This window comes from Aquarana catesbeiana, linkage group LG12 (assembly GCF_042186555.1).
Source record: "Aquarana catesbeiana isolate 2022-GZ linkage group LG12, ASM4218655v1, whole genome shotgun sequence".
In the NCBI taxonomy this organism is placed as follows: Eukaryota; Metazoa; Chordata; class Amphibia; order Anura; family Ranidae; genus Aquarana; species Aquarana catesbeiana.
The window spans coordinates 225,249,629-225,262,465 of NC_133335.1; the positions used below are offsets into that span (position 1 = coordinate 225,249,629).

The 12,837-nt window shown below is 42.4% G+C and overlaps 1 protein-coding gene across 1 annotated transcript in view; it reads right to left on the reverse strand.

The window, feature by feature from the left end:
• GLP2R (glucagon like peptide 2 receptor) overlaps positions 1-12,837 on the reverse strand; it is a gene marked incomplete at its 5' end in the record, with an annotated part of 144,815 nt that overhangs the window by 48,829 nt on the left and 83,149 nt on the right. The window contains 2 exon segments of the mRNA XM_073606793.1: positions 2,696-2,814; positions 9,021-9,125. Of these exon segments, the coding sequence (XP_073462894.1) occupies positions 2,696-2,814; positions 9,021-9,125 (224 nt within the window).

A 12,837-nucleotide genomic window follows, 5' to 3' on the forward strand; every position in this document is an offset into this window, starting at 1 on the left:
CATTTTCAATGTGTATGCAATCAGGCAGGCCCTTCTACTACATAGTTGAAGGTAAATCTAAAGAAAATTGAACAAGAAAATTGTATGGTGTATGGCCAGCTTAAGTTTGGTACCAGGTTCTCAGTGTAACCCAATCCACGGTACACTCTGTACAGACAGATCCCTTCAACTTAAACATTTTATAAACAGTCGGCTGAGATGCTGCAGGTCGTAATGGATGTTTCCACGTTCTCGGAGATGGCGGAACATTCTGTACCTGGGATTTATCTGATGTAATGTAAACTCCACTAAGACATCTGACAGATCCTGTGTATGGCGAGGAGGATCAGAATTCCGCAGAATTATCAATGATATTCCTCCGTGCTTTCTGAAAGGGTCATGCATCTTTTTTTTCTTCTGCTTCTGTTGGACGGTGTGTTGAAATGCCGTTAAGATTGGCACCGCCAAGCACCAATGCATTTAATGCGCATTGCGGTAAAGCAAGCGTTCTACGTGTGTTGCCCCAATGCCATCGTGTGAATGGGCCCTGATTAACAACATATAGAACCATTACACTATGGCATTGCGGGCTTTACTGCAACACGCGGCAGCGCTTTTCATTTTGAATGGTACCCCGACACCCAGCGCCCATGCCTTGAAGCACTCCAGCCAAATATAATATGATACAAACTAATATTTTTATTAAAAGATAAAGTAACAAGACCTTCTCTTTGCTGCAAAATTCAGTTTCAATCCAGAGATTTCCACTGCAGTACTTTTTTCCTGCCACTAGATGTCAACCAATCTCATGGTCAGCTTGGCCCAGGTCATCCCGGACCAGCCCCCAACCTGTGACTGGACAGTGAAAGGAAAAGCAACACAGTGATCGGGTTTTCTCTCCTCCCACCAGCCTTGCTTTTTGTCAGTACTGATTGGCTTCTTGTACTGCTTCTTCACACTCCAGACGTGCCGTACAGGGGCCGCAAGAGGCCAAAGCCTGGCTAGATTTGGATGTCTTCACTGACTGCATTTTAAACTTGCGTTTAGCGGTGTATTCATAAAAAAAAAAATCTGCAGAGCTATTCATTTTGTGAAACTGGATGTACATACGTTTCATATGAATGCTGTCAGGATTGAATGTTATTAGCAGTGGAAGAAAAATGCTCCTGCTTTGGAGGTGTCACTGGTGTTGCCGATATGTGACTGGAGTGAAATACCACACTTTGGTCACTAGATGGACAATCATATTAAAGGAGTATTTATTTCCTATGATCATCAGCTCCATCTAGTGGTAACAATGTGGTATTTTTCTGATTTTACTCTATTCTTTATGAACATATAACATTCGACCTGGGGGGATGCCTAATAACATTCAATTTTGCCCCCATTCATTCAGAACAAATGCCGTTTTGCAGGATGAAGAGCTCTGCTTTTATTAGAATACACCTTATAATGATGTATTAATGATTACAGAGCTGTATCTTTTTATATACCGGAGTTCAGCTTTAGATAACAATAATAAGTGTTATATTTTCTCATTTAGGGAATCTTGTTCCCCATAATCCTCCACATCCTAAATACAGGATCCCTATTGGGTCCCACATACAGGGGCCCTGCCTACACTCTATTCTGCAGTGGGGGGGAGGGACCCCTACCTGTCAATGGCAGTGAGTAGATAACTAGATAGGAGTTTTTTGATCACAGACAGATCAACTTAATAATAGCACCACATCCCTTGATAGATTATGTATAGAGAGAGGAAAATGGGATTTTTAAGGTGCAGATTAATTCGAAAAGTAGTAACAACTAAATTATATAAGAATTTTTTTTCTTTTTAAATGTATAAAAAACACAGCAATTGGCAAGTACAAATCAACAAGATTATAATGGTACAACATAGAAAGATAGAACTCCCAACAGGTTTCACCCATATAGCAGGCTTCTTCAGGGGATGCTGTCCAGCTAGAGCAGGGGTAGGCAACCTGGGGCCCTCCAGCTGTTGTGGAACTACATTTCCCATGAGGCATTGCAAGGCTGGCAGTTACAATTTCTCCCAGAAGCATGATGGGAATTGTAGTTCTGCAACAGCTGGAGGGCCCCAGGTTGCCTACCCCTGAGCTAGAGGTACAAGCCTTCTATTGAAAAAACATATACATACAATAATTACATTAACAATTCATTCATAACCATAGTATATGAAGGTATGCTACTATGGTTATGAATGAATTGCTAATGTAATTATTGTATGTATATGTTTTTTTAATAGAAGGCTTGTACCTCTAGCTGGACAGCATCACCCGAAGAAGCCCGTATGGGTGAAACATGTTGGGAATTCTATCTTTCTATGCTGTATCCATATAATCTTGTTGATTTGTACTTGCCAATTGCTGTGTTTTAATACATTTTTTTATTTTTTCTAAAATAATTTTTTTTTCTTATATAATTTATAATTTTCTTATATAATTTACTTCGAATTAATCTGCACCTTAAAAATCCCATTTTTCCTCTCTCTATATACATAGATAACTAGATAGTCCAGATGAACCGGTTTGCTCCTTTTCGGTCATATTAATATGATTTTAATATGATTTTGTAGCCCGTTGTCTGTTATGCTGCCTGCACGGTCCATGGTGGGGTCTGGGGTTTGGAGATATAACACATCTACAGCTCGGAGTAATCCCGGGATTAAGGCAGAAGAGAAACAAGTCAGACTCACCGGAATGGAGTTAATTTTCGCAGAACATTCCGTGACATCGCGCCAAAACTCCGACCTGTTTGCGTCCCACTGCCAAGTCCCGTTGTCGGTGCAGAGCCTGTACGCGTAGCCGGTGTTCCCTGCAACAAAGCATGCAGACACAGATGTAATCACCCCTAGAACTATTGCACCCCGATAATGTGACAGCAGAAAATCGGGACATCAAAGTGGACCTGTCTGACATACCTCCCAACATTTTGAGATGGGAATGAGGGACACCTACCAGCAAACGTATGTAGGCATAGGACACGCCCCCTGTCACACCCCCTTAAAGGAGAATTAACCCAAGAAAAAAGGTTAATTAAATTCACAAGGGCTTTTTTTTTACCACTACTATTCCTTTATATTGGCTTTTAAAATTTACAAATGCAGGGATTAGGAATTTGGAAAAAAGGTTTAGCACTGGGAAACACTTTTTGAAAGATAAAAAGTGCATTTTATATACAGCTATATGGATCAGACCAAAATGAGGGACAAATGAGGAGGAATGAGGGACAGAGGGACATTGCTACAAATCAGGGACAGTCCCTCGAAATCAGGGACAGTTGGGAGCTATGCTGTCATCGGAAACCTTTTCCATGTTTAGTGGAGCACAGTACTCCCCCTGACAATGCCTTCATCTGATTTTCCTTCCAGAAGGACAGTGCCATATTTGTTCAGGCATCAACCAGGGTCACCATCATAGGCGTGCGCACAGGGTGTGCCGGATGTGCCTGGGCACACCCTAATCACCCATGCCCTGCCGATTCCCCTACTTCCTGTCTCCCTTCTGTGATGCTGCCAGCTTTACTTCTCTCCTCTCAGGAGCGGTGAAGGGGCTGGTAATTATTTAATTAACCGGCCCCTTCTTTTTCTGAATGAACACAGTGAGGGATCTGTACCGATCGCTCCTGTCTTCATTCTTAACTGAAACATAGTAAACCGCAGAGAAAGGGACTGGGGAATCTCTGTCCTTAGTGCCTTTCTCTGTCTCAAAAAGTGAGACATCAGGGGCAGCGGCGGCCGGTCCATAAGGGGCGCATGGGCGCCGCCCCCCTCTAATCTCTATGTGCCACCCCCCAATCTCCATGCGGGGCGCCGGACACATAGATTTCTATGAGTTTTTTTTTTTTTTTTTTTTTAGGAACATGATTGGAGCCTGAGGCGAACAGGTTTGCTTGCCCCCCTGTAAAAAAAATGAAGCACCACCCACCACTGATCAGGGGTCTGTTTAGACCGTTGATATTTCACCAAAGCCCCATAAAGGGGCCACTAAAAAAAATGAAAAAAAGTACAAATTGTACAAAATTATAAAAATGATTTTTTTTTTTAAATAATAAAAGATGCTTTCTGATTGGTCACTCTTTTGCCCGAGACATGAATCTGTTGGATCTCTATCTGCTGACAGACGAATATTCCGATGTCTCTATCTGAGAGCGGCCGAGGAATCCGTCATTGTGACATTTACTGATATTGAGGCTATTTGTCTGCCTGATGAAATGATCCCGGCACCGGCCTCCCCCATTATGTATAATGAGCCGATCCATATATCGATTTCCTCATTTAGGCAGATAGGAAATAAAATGTGTGTATAGAATGATTGTAATACCGACGTGACCCACATCCCGATATCTCCAAATCACCGCTCACTGCCGGAGAGCAACCTCTCCTTCTAATGTGTAATATAACTTATATCTGGAGAGTGATGATGTCACTTCTGAAATATAGAACTTATTTATATTGACCTCACAGGTTCTTCTCTGGACTATTTCTTGCTATAGAGCCGTGGTCTCCAAACTGCCACCCTTCACCTGCTTTTATCTGACCCTTGGGGCACTATTCCTCCCACTGACACCAATGATGGGGCACTATTCCTCCCACTGACACCAATGATGGGGCACTATTCCTCCCACTGACACCAATGATGGGGCACTATTCCTCCCACTGACACCAATGATGGGGCACTATTCCTCCCACTGACACCAATGATGGGGCACTATTTCTCCCATTGATACCAATGATGGGGCACTATTCCTCCAACTGATACCAATGATGGGACACTATTCCTCCCACTGACACCAATGATGGGGCACTATTCCTGTTACTGATACCAATGATGGGGCACTATTCCTCCCACTGACACCAATGATGGGGCACTATTCCTCCAACTGATACCAATGATGGGGCACTATTCCTCTCACTGATACTAATGATGAGGCACTATTCCTCCCACTGACACCAATGATGGGGCACTATTTCTCCCATTGATACCAATGATGGGGCACTATTCCCACTGACACCAATTATGGGGCACTATTCCCACTGACACCAATGATGGGGCACTATTCCTCCCACCAATACCAATGATAAGGCACTATTCCTCCCACTGACACCAATGATGGGGAACTATTCCTCTCACTGACACCAATGATGGGGAACTATTCCTCCCATTGATACGAATGATGGGGCACTATTCCTCCCACTGATACCAATGATGGGGCACTATTCCTCCCACTGATACCAATGATGGGGCACTATTCCTCCCACTGATACCAATGATGGGGCACTATTCCTCCCATTGATACCAATGATGGGGCACTATTCCTCCCACTGATACCAATGATGGGGCACTATTCCTCCCACTGATACCAATGATGAGGCACTATTCCTCCCACCGATATCAATGATGGGGCACTATTTCTCCCATTGATACCAATGATGGGGCACTATTCCTCCCACTGATACCAATGATGGGGCACTATTCCTCCCACTGATATCAATGATGGGGCACTATTCCTCCCACCGATACCAATGATGGGGCACTATTTCTCCCATTGATACCAACGATGGGGCACTATTCCTCCCACCGATACCAATGATGGGGCACTATTCCTCCAACTAATACCAATGATGGGTCACTATTCCTCCAACTAATATCAATGATGGGGCATTGTTTATTCCCACTGACGCCAGAACATTTTCTTCTGCCCATAGTCCGGCCCCCCTAAAGTCTGAAGGACAGTAAACTGGCCCTTTGTTTAGAAAGTTTGGAGACCCCTGTTATAGATGACACATTGGCGCGGTGTAAGCGTATTTTCCCGCTCAGACGTTTCCCGTGGAGGTGAAGAGATCGGACTCTCTATACATCTGGAGGACACGTGTCGTTTTCAGGATAAATATTTGATTTCCTGCATTATGGAAATTTATGCCGCATGTAATTATTCTGTATGTGATGTAAGTGGGAGGTCGGCGGGTCAGGGCGCGGTCACATGATCCCCTGAAGGCAAAGGCTGGAAATAGATGGCCGACCTTCAAACATGAAGAGAGAAAAAACATGGAATGTACACAGATGTATCCGTGTCACAGCGCCACATCGCAGAACAGACGCACACGCCATCGCCCGGCTCTCTTATGATTCGGGTCATTTATGGGGACAGATCTACTAAACAAAACATTTACATCACGGCGTCTCGTGTATCTGACTATTTTATTCATTTTTAATAATCAAAGCAAACTCATCCCTCCATCCATCCCTCCATGCTTTATTTTGTTGAGAAATCACTTTAAACCCCCCACCCTCCCCCAATATCTTGAGTAAGGGCAGATGATTCACGTAGCATTTGCTTCCTAGAATCCATCTACCCTTAGCTCAGGCATGCATGCAGGAGCTCAGGAGTATGCTTAGCTGACAAAACCTCTCTGCCTCCCTCCCCTCCTGAAGTCTCCCAGGATGTATGACGTCATTTGCCTAGGCAAGAAACCAGGAAGTAACTGAGGAAATGTAAAAAAAAAAAAAAAGTTTAAAACGAGTAAATATGATATATATTCCTATCTATTTACTAATGCTAGCAGCACAAGGATTAAAAATAATCAATGTTAATTGGGAGAGTGAAGGTCCACTTTAAACCACAACAGTGGTACGAATTCCACTGCCCCGGTTTCCTTTGCGACCGCAGAAAAAAATGACACTACAGGTCACACAGTACCGCCACCAAATGTAACCGATTCAAGTGAATGGGGGCCGCGCTACAACCACCCTGCAAGCTCAGTACCCGCATGGTGGTGCAGAGCTTTTCAGGGTTACAACAGACGCAAATTAGGTCCAGCCTCCCTCTGAAAAGTGATCCACCATAGAGCGCTTTTCAGAATGGCAGCCAGGGCTTCAAAATAAATATATCTATATATAGATATATATATCTATATATAGATAGATATATATATCTATATCTATAGATATATATAGATAGATATATCTATCTATATATAGATATAGATATATATATCTATAGATAGATAGATAGATAGATAGATAGATAGATAGATAGATAGATAGATAGATAGATAGATAGATAGATAGATCTATATTTATATCTATATATATATATACACATACTCACACAATGCACAATGTCAGTAGGGCAGAGGTTGGTGTCAGTTTAGCATTGGACGGTGTCAGTAGTTTATGTTTATTGATTTTTTTATTAGAACTTTTTACAATTTTATTATCATTATTTTTTTTTATTTATTTATTTTTTTTTACTATTTTTTTTTTAAGAGCCTCATTGGGAGGGTTTGGTGAAATATCAAGGGTCTAAACAGATCCCTGATGTCTCACATTTGAGAAAGGGACTGAGGACAGAGATTCCCCAATCCCTTTCTCTGCAGCCAAGCAGCAGGGGGATTCTGCGCAGCACACAGGCACACCCGGCACACCCGGCGCGCCCGCCTATGCTGCTATGGACGGGGTAATGTGTTAGGAATGAAAGGATGCCACATTGTTTGATGGAAATGATAATTTTTAAGCTACAGAGGGCTGAATTTAAAGACACCCAGAAAATCAAAGTGAAAATATGATGTAGCGGGCGAGTCCATTTTGCTGAAATTTCATTGCAGCAACTCATAATGGTCCTCAGTAGTTTGGCCCCCACATTCTTGTATGCATGTCTGACGATGTCGGGGAATGCTCCTAATGAGACGACGGATGGTGTCCTGGGGTGTTTCCTCACAGATCTGGACCAGGACATCACTGAGCTCCTGAACAGACTGAGGTGCAACCTGGTGCTGTCCGATGGACCGAAACAGAATGTCCCCGAGGTTTTCTACTGGATTTAGGTCAGGTGGGGGCCATTCAATGGTATAAATTCCTTCATCCTCCAGGAACTGGCTGCATACTCTCGCCACATGAGGCCGGGCATTGTCGTGCACCAGGAGGAACCCAGGACCCACTGCACCAGCGTAGGGTCTGACAATGGCTCCAAGGATTTCATTTTGATACCTAATAGCAGTCAGGGTGCCACTGTCTAGCCTGTAGAGGTCTGTGCATCCCTCCTATGGATATGCCACCCCAGACCATCACTGACCCACCACCAAACCGGTCACGCTGAACGATGTTACAGGCAGCATAACGTTCTCCACGTCTTCTCCAGACCCTTTCATGTCGGTCACATGTGCTCAGGGTGGACCTGCTCTGTGAAAAGCACAGGGCGCCAGTGGCGGACCTGCCAATCCTGGTGTTCAATGGCAAAAGCCAATCGAGCTCCTCGGTGCCGGGCAGTGAGCACAGGGCCGACTAGAGGAAGTCGGGCCCTCAGGCCACCCTCATGAAGTCTGTTTCTGATTGTTTGGTCAGACATTTACACCGGTGGCCTGCTGGAGGTCATTGTGTAGGGCTCTGGCAGTGCTCACCCTGCTCCTCCTTACACAAAGGAGCAGATACCGGTCCTGCTGATGGGTTAAGGACCTTCTACAGCCCTATCCAGCTCTCGAAAGAGTAACTGCCTGTCTCCTGGAATCTCCTCCATGCTCTTAAGACTGTGCTGGGAGACAAAGCAAACCTTCTGGCAATGGCACGTATGGATGTGCCATCCTGGAGGAGTTGGGACCACCTGTGCAACTACTATAGGGTCCAGGTATGGCCTCATACTACCAGTAGTGACACTGACCCTAGCCAAATACAAAACTAGTGAAAAACAGTCAGAAAAGATGAGTAGGTGAAAAAAAATGTCAGTGGCCTCCACCTGTAAAAACCATTCCTGTTTTGGAGGTTGTCTCATTGTTGCCTATCTAGTGCATCATTAACACCAAAGCAGCTGAAACTGATGAACAACCTCCTCTGCTACTTACCTGACCAGATCAATATCTCTGGAGTTTCATTGACTTGATGCCATACTCTGATTAAAAAGTGTTCCTTTAATTTTTTTGAGCAGTGTATTTACAATGTAATCTGACCTTAAATCATGCTAATTCACATAAAAAGATAGAAAAAAAAATCATTAATAAACTGATCTGACTCATTCAGACTCCGTACCGTCATCCCTCAGGGGCAGATACCACGGACAGGCCACCGACACATTACCGGGAGGGGAGAACGGCCAGCAGGCAAACTGGTCAAATACCCCGTTGCAGTACACACCTGAAATGTATAAATCAAGAAAGGTTTAGTCATTCTTCAGGGGAAGGGATACAAAATGTTACCATCAAATTACCACAATGTGATATCTATCAGAATCCTTTATTGATCCTCTAAGGCAGGGATATGAAATTAGCGGACCTCCAGCTGTTGCAGAACTACAAGTCCCATGATGCATAGCAAGACTCTGACAGCTACAAGCATGACAAGCAGAGGCATGATGGGACTTGTAGTTTTGCAACAGCTGGAGGTCCGCTAATTGCATATCCCTGCTCTAAGGGAAATTGTTAAAGTGTTACTAAACCCACAACGGTAAAATCAGTCCGTATATGCAGTAAAGCATGTTTGTTATACTCACTGTGGATCCTAAGGGGTTAATCCTCTGTGTAGAAAAAGCTGTTTCATCCTGTCTTCTCTGACCCTCCCTTTCTTTCAGAGTCCCCAATCTATCTGCTGATAGAACAGAGCCTTGGGGGCAAGCTACACATGTTCAGTTTGGTGTGTATTACTAGAGAGTTTTTTTTTTTGGAGGGTGAATGTGATCAGCACAGGACCAATCAGCACTGTCCAGACAGAAGGTCAGGGGTCCTGCAGTCCCATAGGACAGTCAGGGGAGAATGAAAACTCCTCCTACAAGCTTTAACCAGACACTGATAGAAGACTGCTATATACTGCTGATTAGACATGTGCATGATGAAAAAATTTGTTTTGTTTTGTTTAGATTCGTTAATCTAGTTATTTTGTTTCTTTTAACCACTTCAATACCGGGCACTTATACACCTTCCTGCCCAGGCCAATTTTCAGCTTTCAGTGCTGTCGCACTTTGAATGATAATTGCGCGGTCATCCCTCACTGTACCCAAACTACATTTTTATCATTTTGTTCCCACAAATAGAGCTTTCTTTTGGTGGTATTTGATCACCTCTGGGATTTTTTATTTTCAGCTAAACAAATAAAAAAAAGACCGAAAATTTTGAAAAAAAAATGTAAATAAGTACGTTTTCTCCTTCACTGATGGGTACTGATGGGGCTGCACTGACGGGCACTGATAAGGCGGCAATGATGGGCACAGATGAGGTGACACCAATGAGGTGGCACTGATGAGGTGGCACTGATGGGCACTGAAGATGGGCACTAATATGCGGCACTGATGGGTACACATAGGTGGCACTGATGTTTTTTTATTTTTTTGTTTCTGTTACAAAACTTTGTAAATAAGTAAGTTTTCTCCTTCACTAATGGGCACTGATGTACACTAATAAATGGTACTGATGGATGCCAATCAGTGCCAAACAATAATGCCTGCCAATCAGTGATGCCCATTGTAGGCACTGATTGGCATCCATTGTGGAAACTGATTGGCATCCCTGGTGGTCTAGGGTGGCATACCTGGTGGTGACATCCCTGGTGGTCCTGGTGGCATCCCTCGTGGTCCACTGTGGGCATCCTCTGATAATCAATCATCACAGACCCCCCCTGTCAGAGGAGCAGCCGATCGGCTCTCCTCTTCTCGCATCTAACAGACGTGAGTGAGGAAAAGCTGATCAACGGCTCTTCCTGTTTACATGGTAATCAGCAGTGATTGGACATGACTGATCACGTGGTAAAGAGTCTCCATCAGAGACTCTTTACCGAGATCGGTGTTGCAACGGCTTGATATCCTGACAACGTCATATGACGTCCGGCCAGGATATCAAACCACTTTGCCGCCGTCATTTTGCTATATGGCGGGCGGCAAATGGTTAAATTAGGTTCATTTGTTCAATTTGTATTCGGAATTCGTTTTATGTCTTTTTCGAATTTTCTTCGAATTTACCTATTTTTTTTTTTTCGATTCGAAACGATACATTTTGAATCAGTCAAATCGAAAACTTTCGATTTTTTTATTTTTTTTAATTCAAATGTAATAAAGTGAACAAACAAATCAAATGATTACAATGACTCTTTAAATCACATTTGGATAGAAGTTGCACTACTACGTACTACGTTTGAAATTTTACCTCAATGACTTATGCTCAAGCTACCTAAATGTATGACATAAAATGCATTACATTTTTTGTATAATTCGAACTTGTTAGACCATAATGCCTTTTGTCGGGCACCTGGTCCTAAGAAAAAAAGAGGGGAAGGGGTTCAAACAAGGAACCCCTGAACGGACTTTAGAGGCACAACAAACCTTAAAGAGCATAGTCAAAATAACAATATAATACATTTTATTAAATATAAATGCATACAAAACAAAGACATTGACAAAAGGTAATAAAAAATCATCTATATGAAAATATACATGATATAAACCCCGATGCGTCTACGCGTTTCGTAGAGATGTTCATCCCTGTATCCTCCTGGGGACTTACATCCAATCTAACCAGAAGCTCTCTCAGTGTATTTGCACGGTTCCACATGAACCATTGAGCAGACACGGTCTATGGGCTGTTTGGTGCCCTTCTATGGATGATGGAATGTTACTACCTATTAATGACAACCTTTTTGGCTCTTTCTTTGCTGGAAATGAACCCCGAGATTGGTTGTAGATGGAGACAGTTGATGGTTATCTACCTCTATTGACAAGACCTTGACGTCCATACTCTAATAAATTTGAATTACCACTGGTTGAAAGCCTCCTTATAAGTGAGACCCTCTTTTGTATTAACTGAAACCTGAACGTGTCCTGAAGAAGTTCTCTATGAAACGCGTAGACACATCGGGGTTTATATCATGTATATTTTCATATAGATGATTTTTTATTACCTTTTGTCAATGTCTTTGTTTTGTATGCATTTATATTTAATAAAATTTATTATATTGTTATTTTGACTACGCTCTTTTAGGTTTGTTGTGCCTCTAAAGTCAGTTTAGGGGTTCCTTGTTTGAACCCCTCCCCCTCTTTTTTTCTTATGACATACAATTTATATGGATGTGGCCATAGGAGTGTCCTCCTTCTTTTTTATATTTTAGGCACCTGGTCCTGTTCTTGCTTCGTTCTGTTTAAATTTATGTTGAAAACAATAAAAATTTATTGAACCTAAATCACGTTGGCTTAACAAAAACAGCATTATTTCAATATGGTACTCTAATAACACACACAGTCTTTGATTTCAGAAATGTGTTTACAGATGGAATTCGATGTAAAATTAGTTTCGAATTTCAAATAGAATTTCAGAAATTCGGACAAATTTAATTTCGTTATTCGGAGCGGCGCTTCATTTACACTGTAATTTGGGTCTTCGGATATATCTGAACCTCCGAAAAACGAAAAATTTCTCAAATATTTATTTGGAACGAAACGAACCGCACATTTCTACTGCTGATGAGAAAAGGTATTTAGCAGTTTATATTTACTAAAGTAATTGCATTTCCATGCAATTGACCAGATATGACCAGATATAGTGACTGCAGGCTTTTTCAAAAGAACAAACTCTCCTCCAGATGTAAAAAAAATTAGGTAAAACCTTTAAAAGGTTATTACATTTTGTATCACTTGACCCTCCCTCTTAGATTGTAAAGCTCTAATGAGGCGGACCCTCTGATTCCTCTTGTATTGTAACTTTAATATCCGTCTTCACATTGTAAAGCACTGAGCACTACATAAACCCTGTATAATAATAATAATAAAAATAAAAGGAAAAAACAAAACAGTTCCTGTAGCTACTTATATAGTTGGAGTTTGGCTTCATTTTGTTAGTGTATCTAAATCTGCTAGTCCATCTAACAA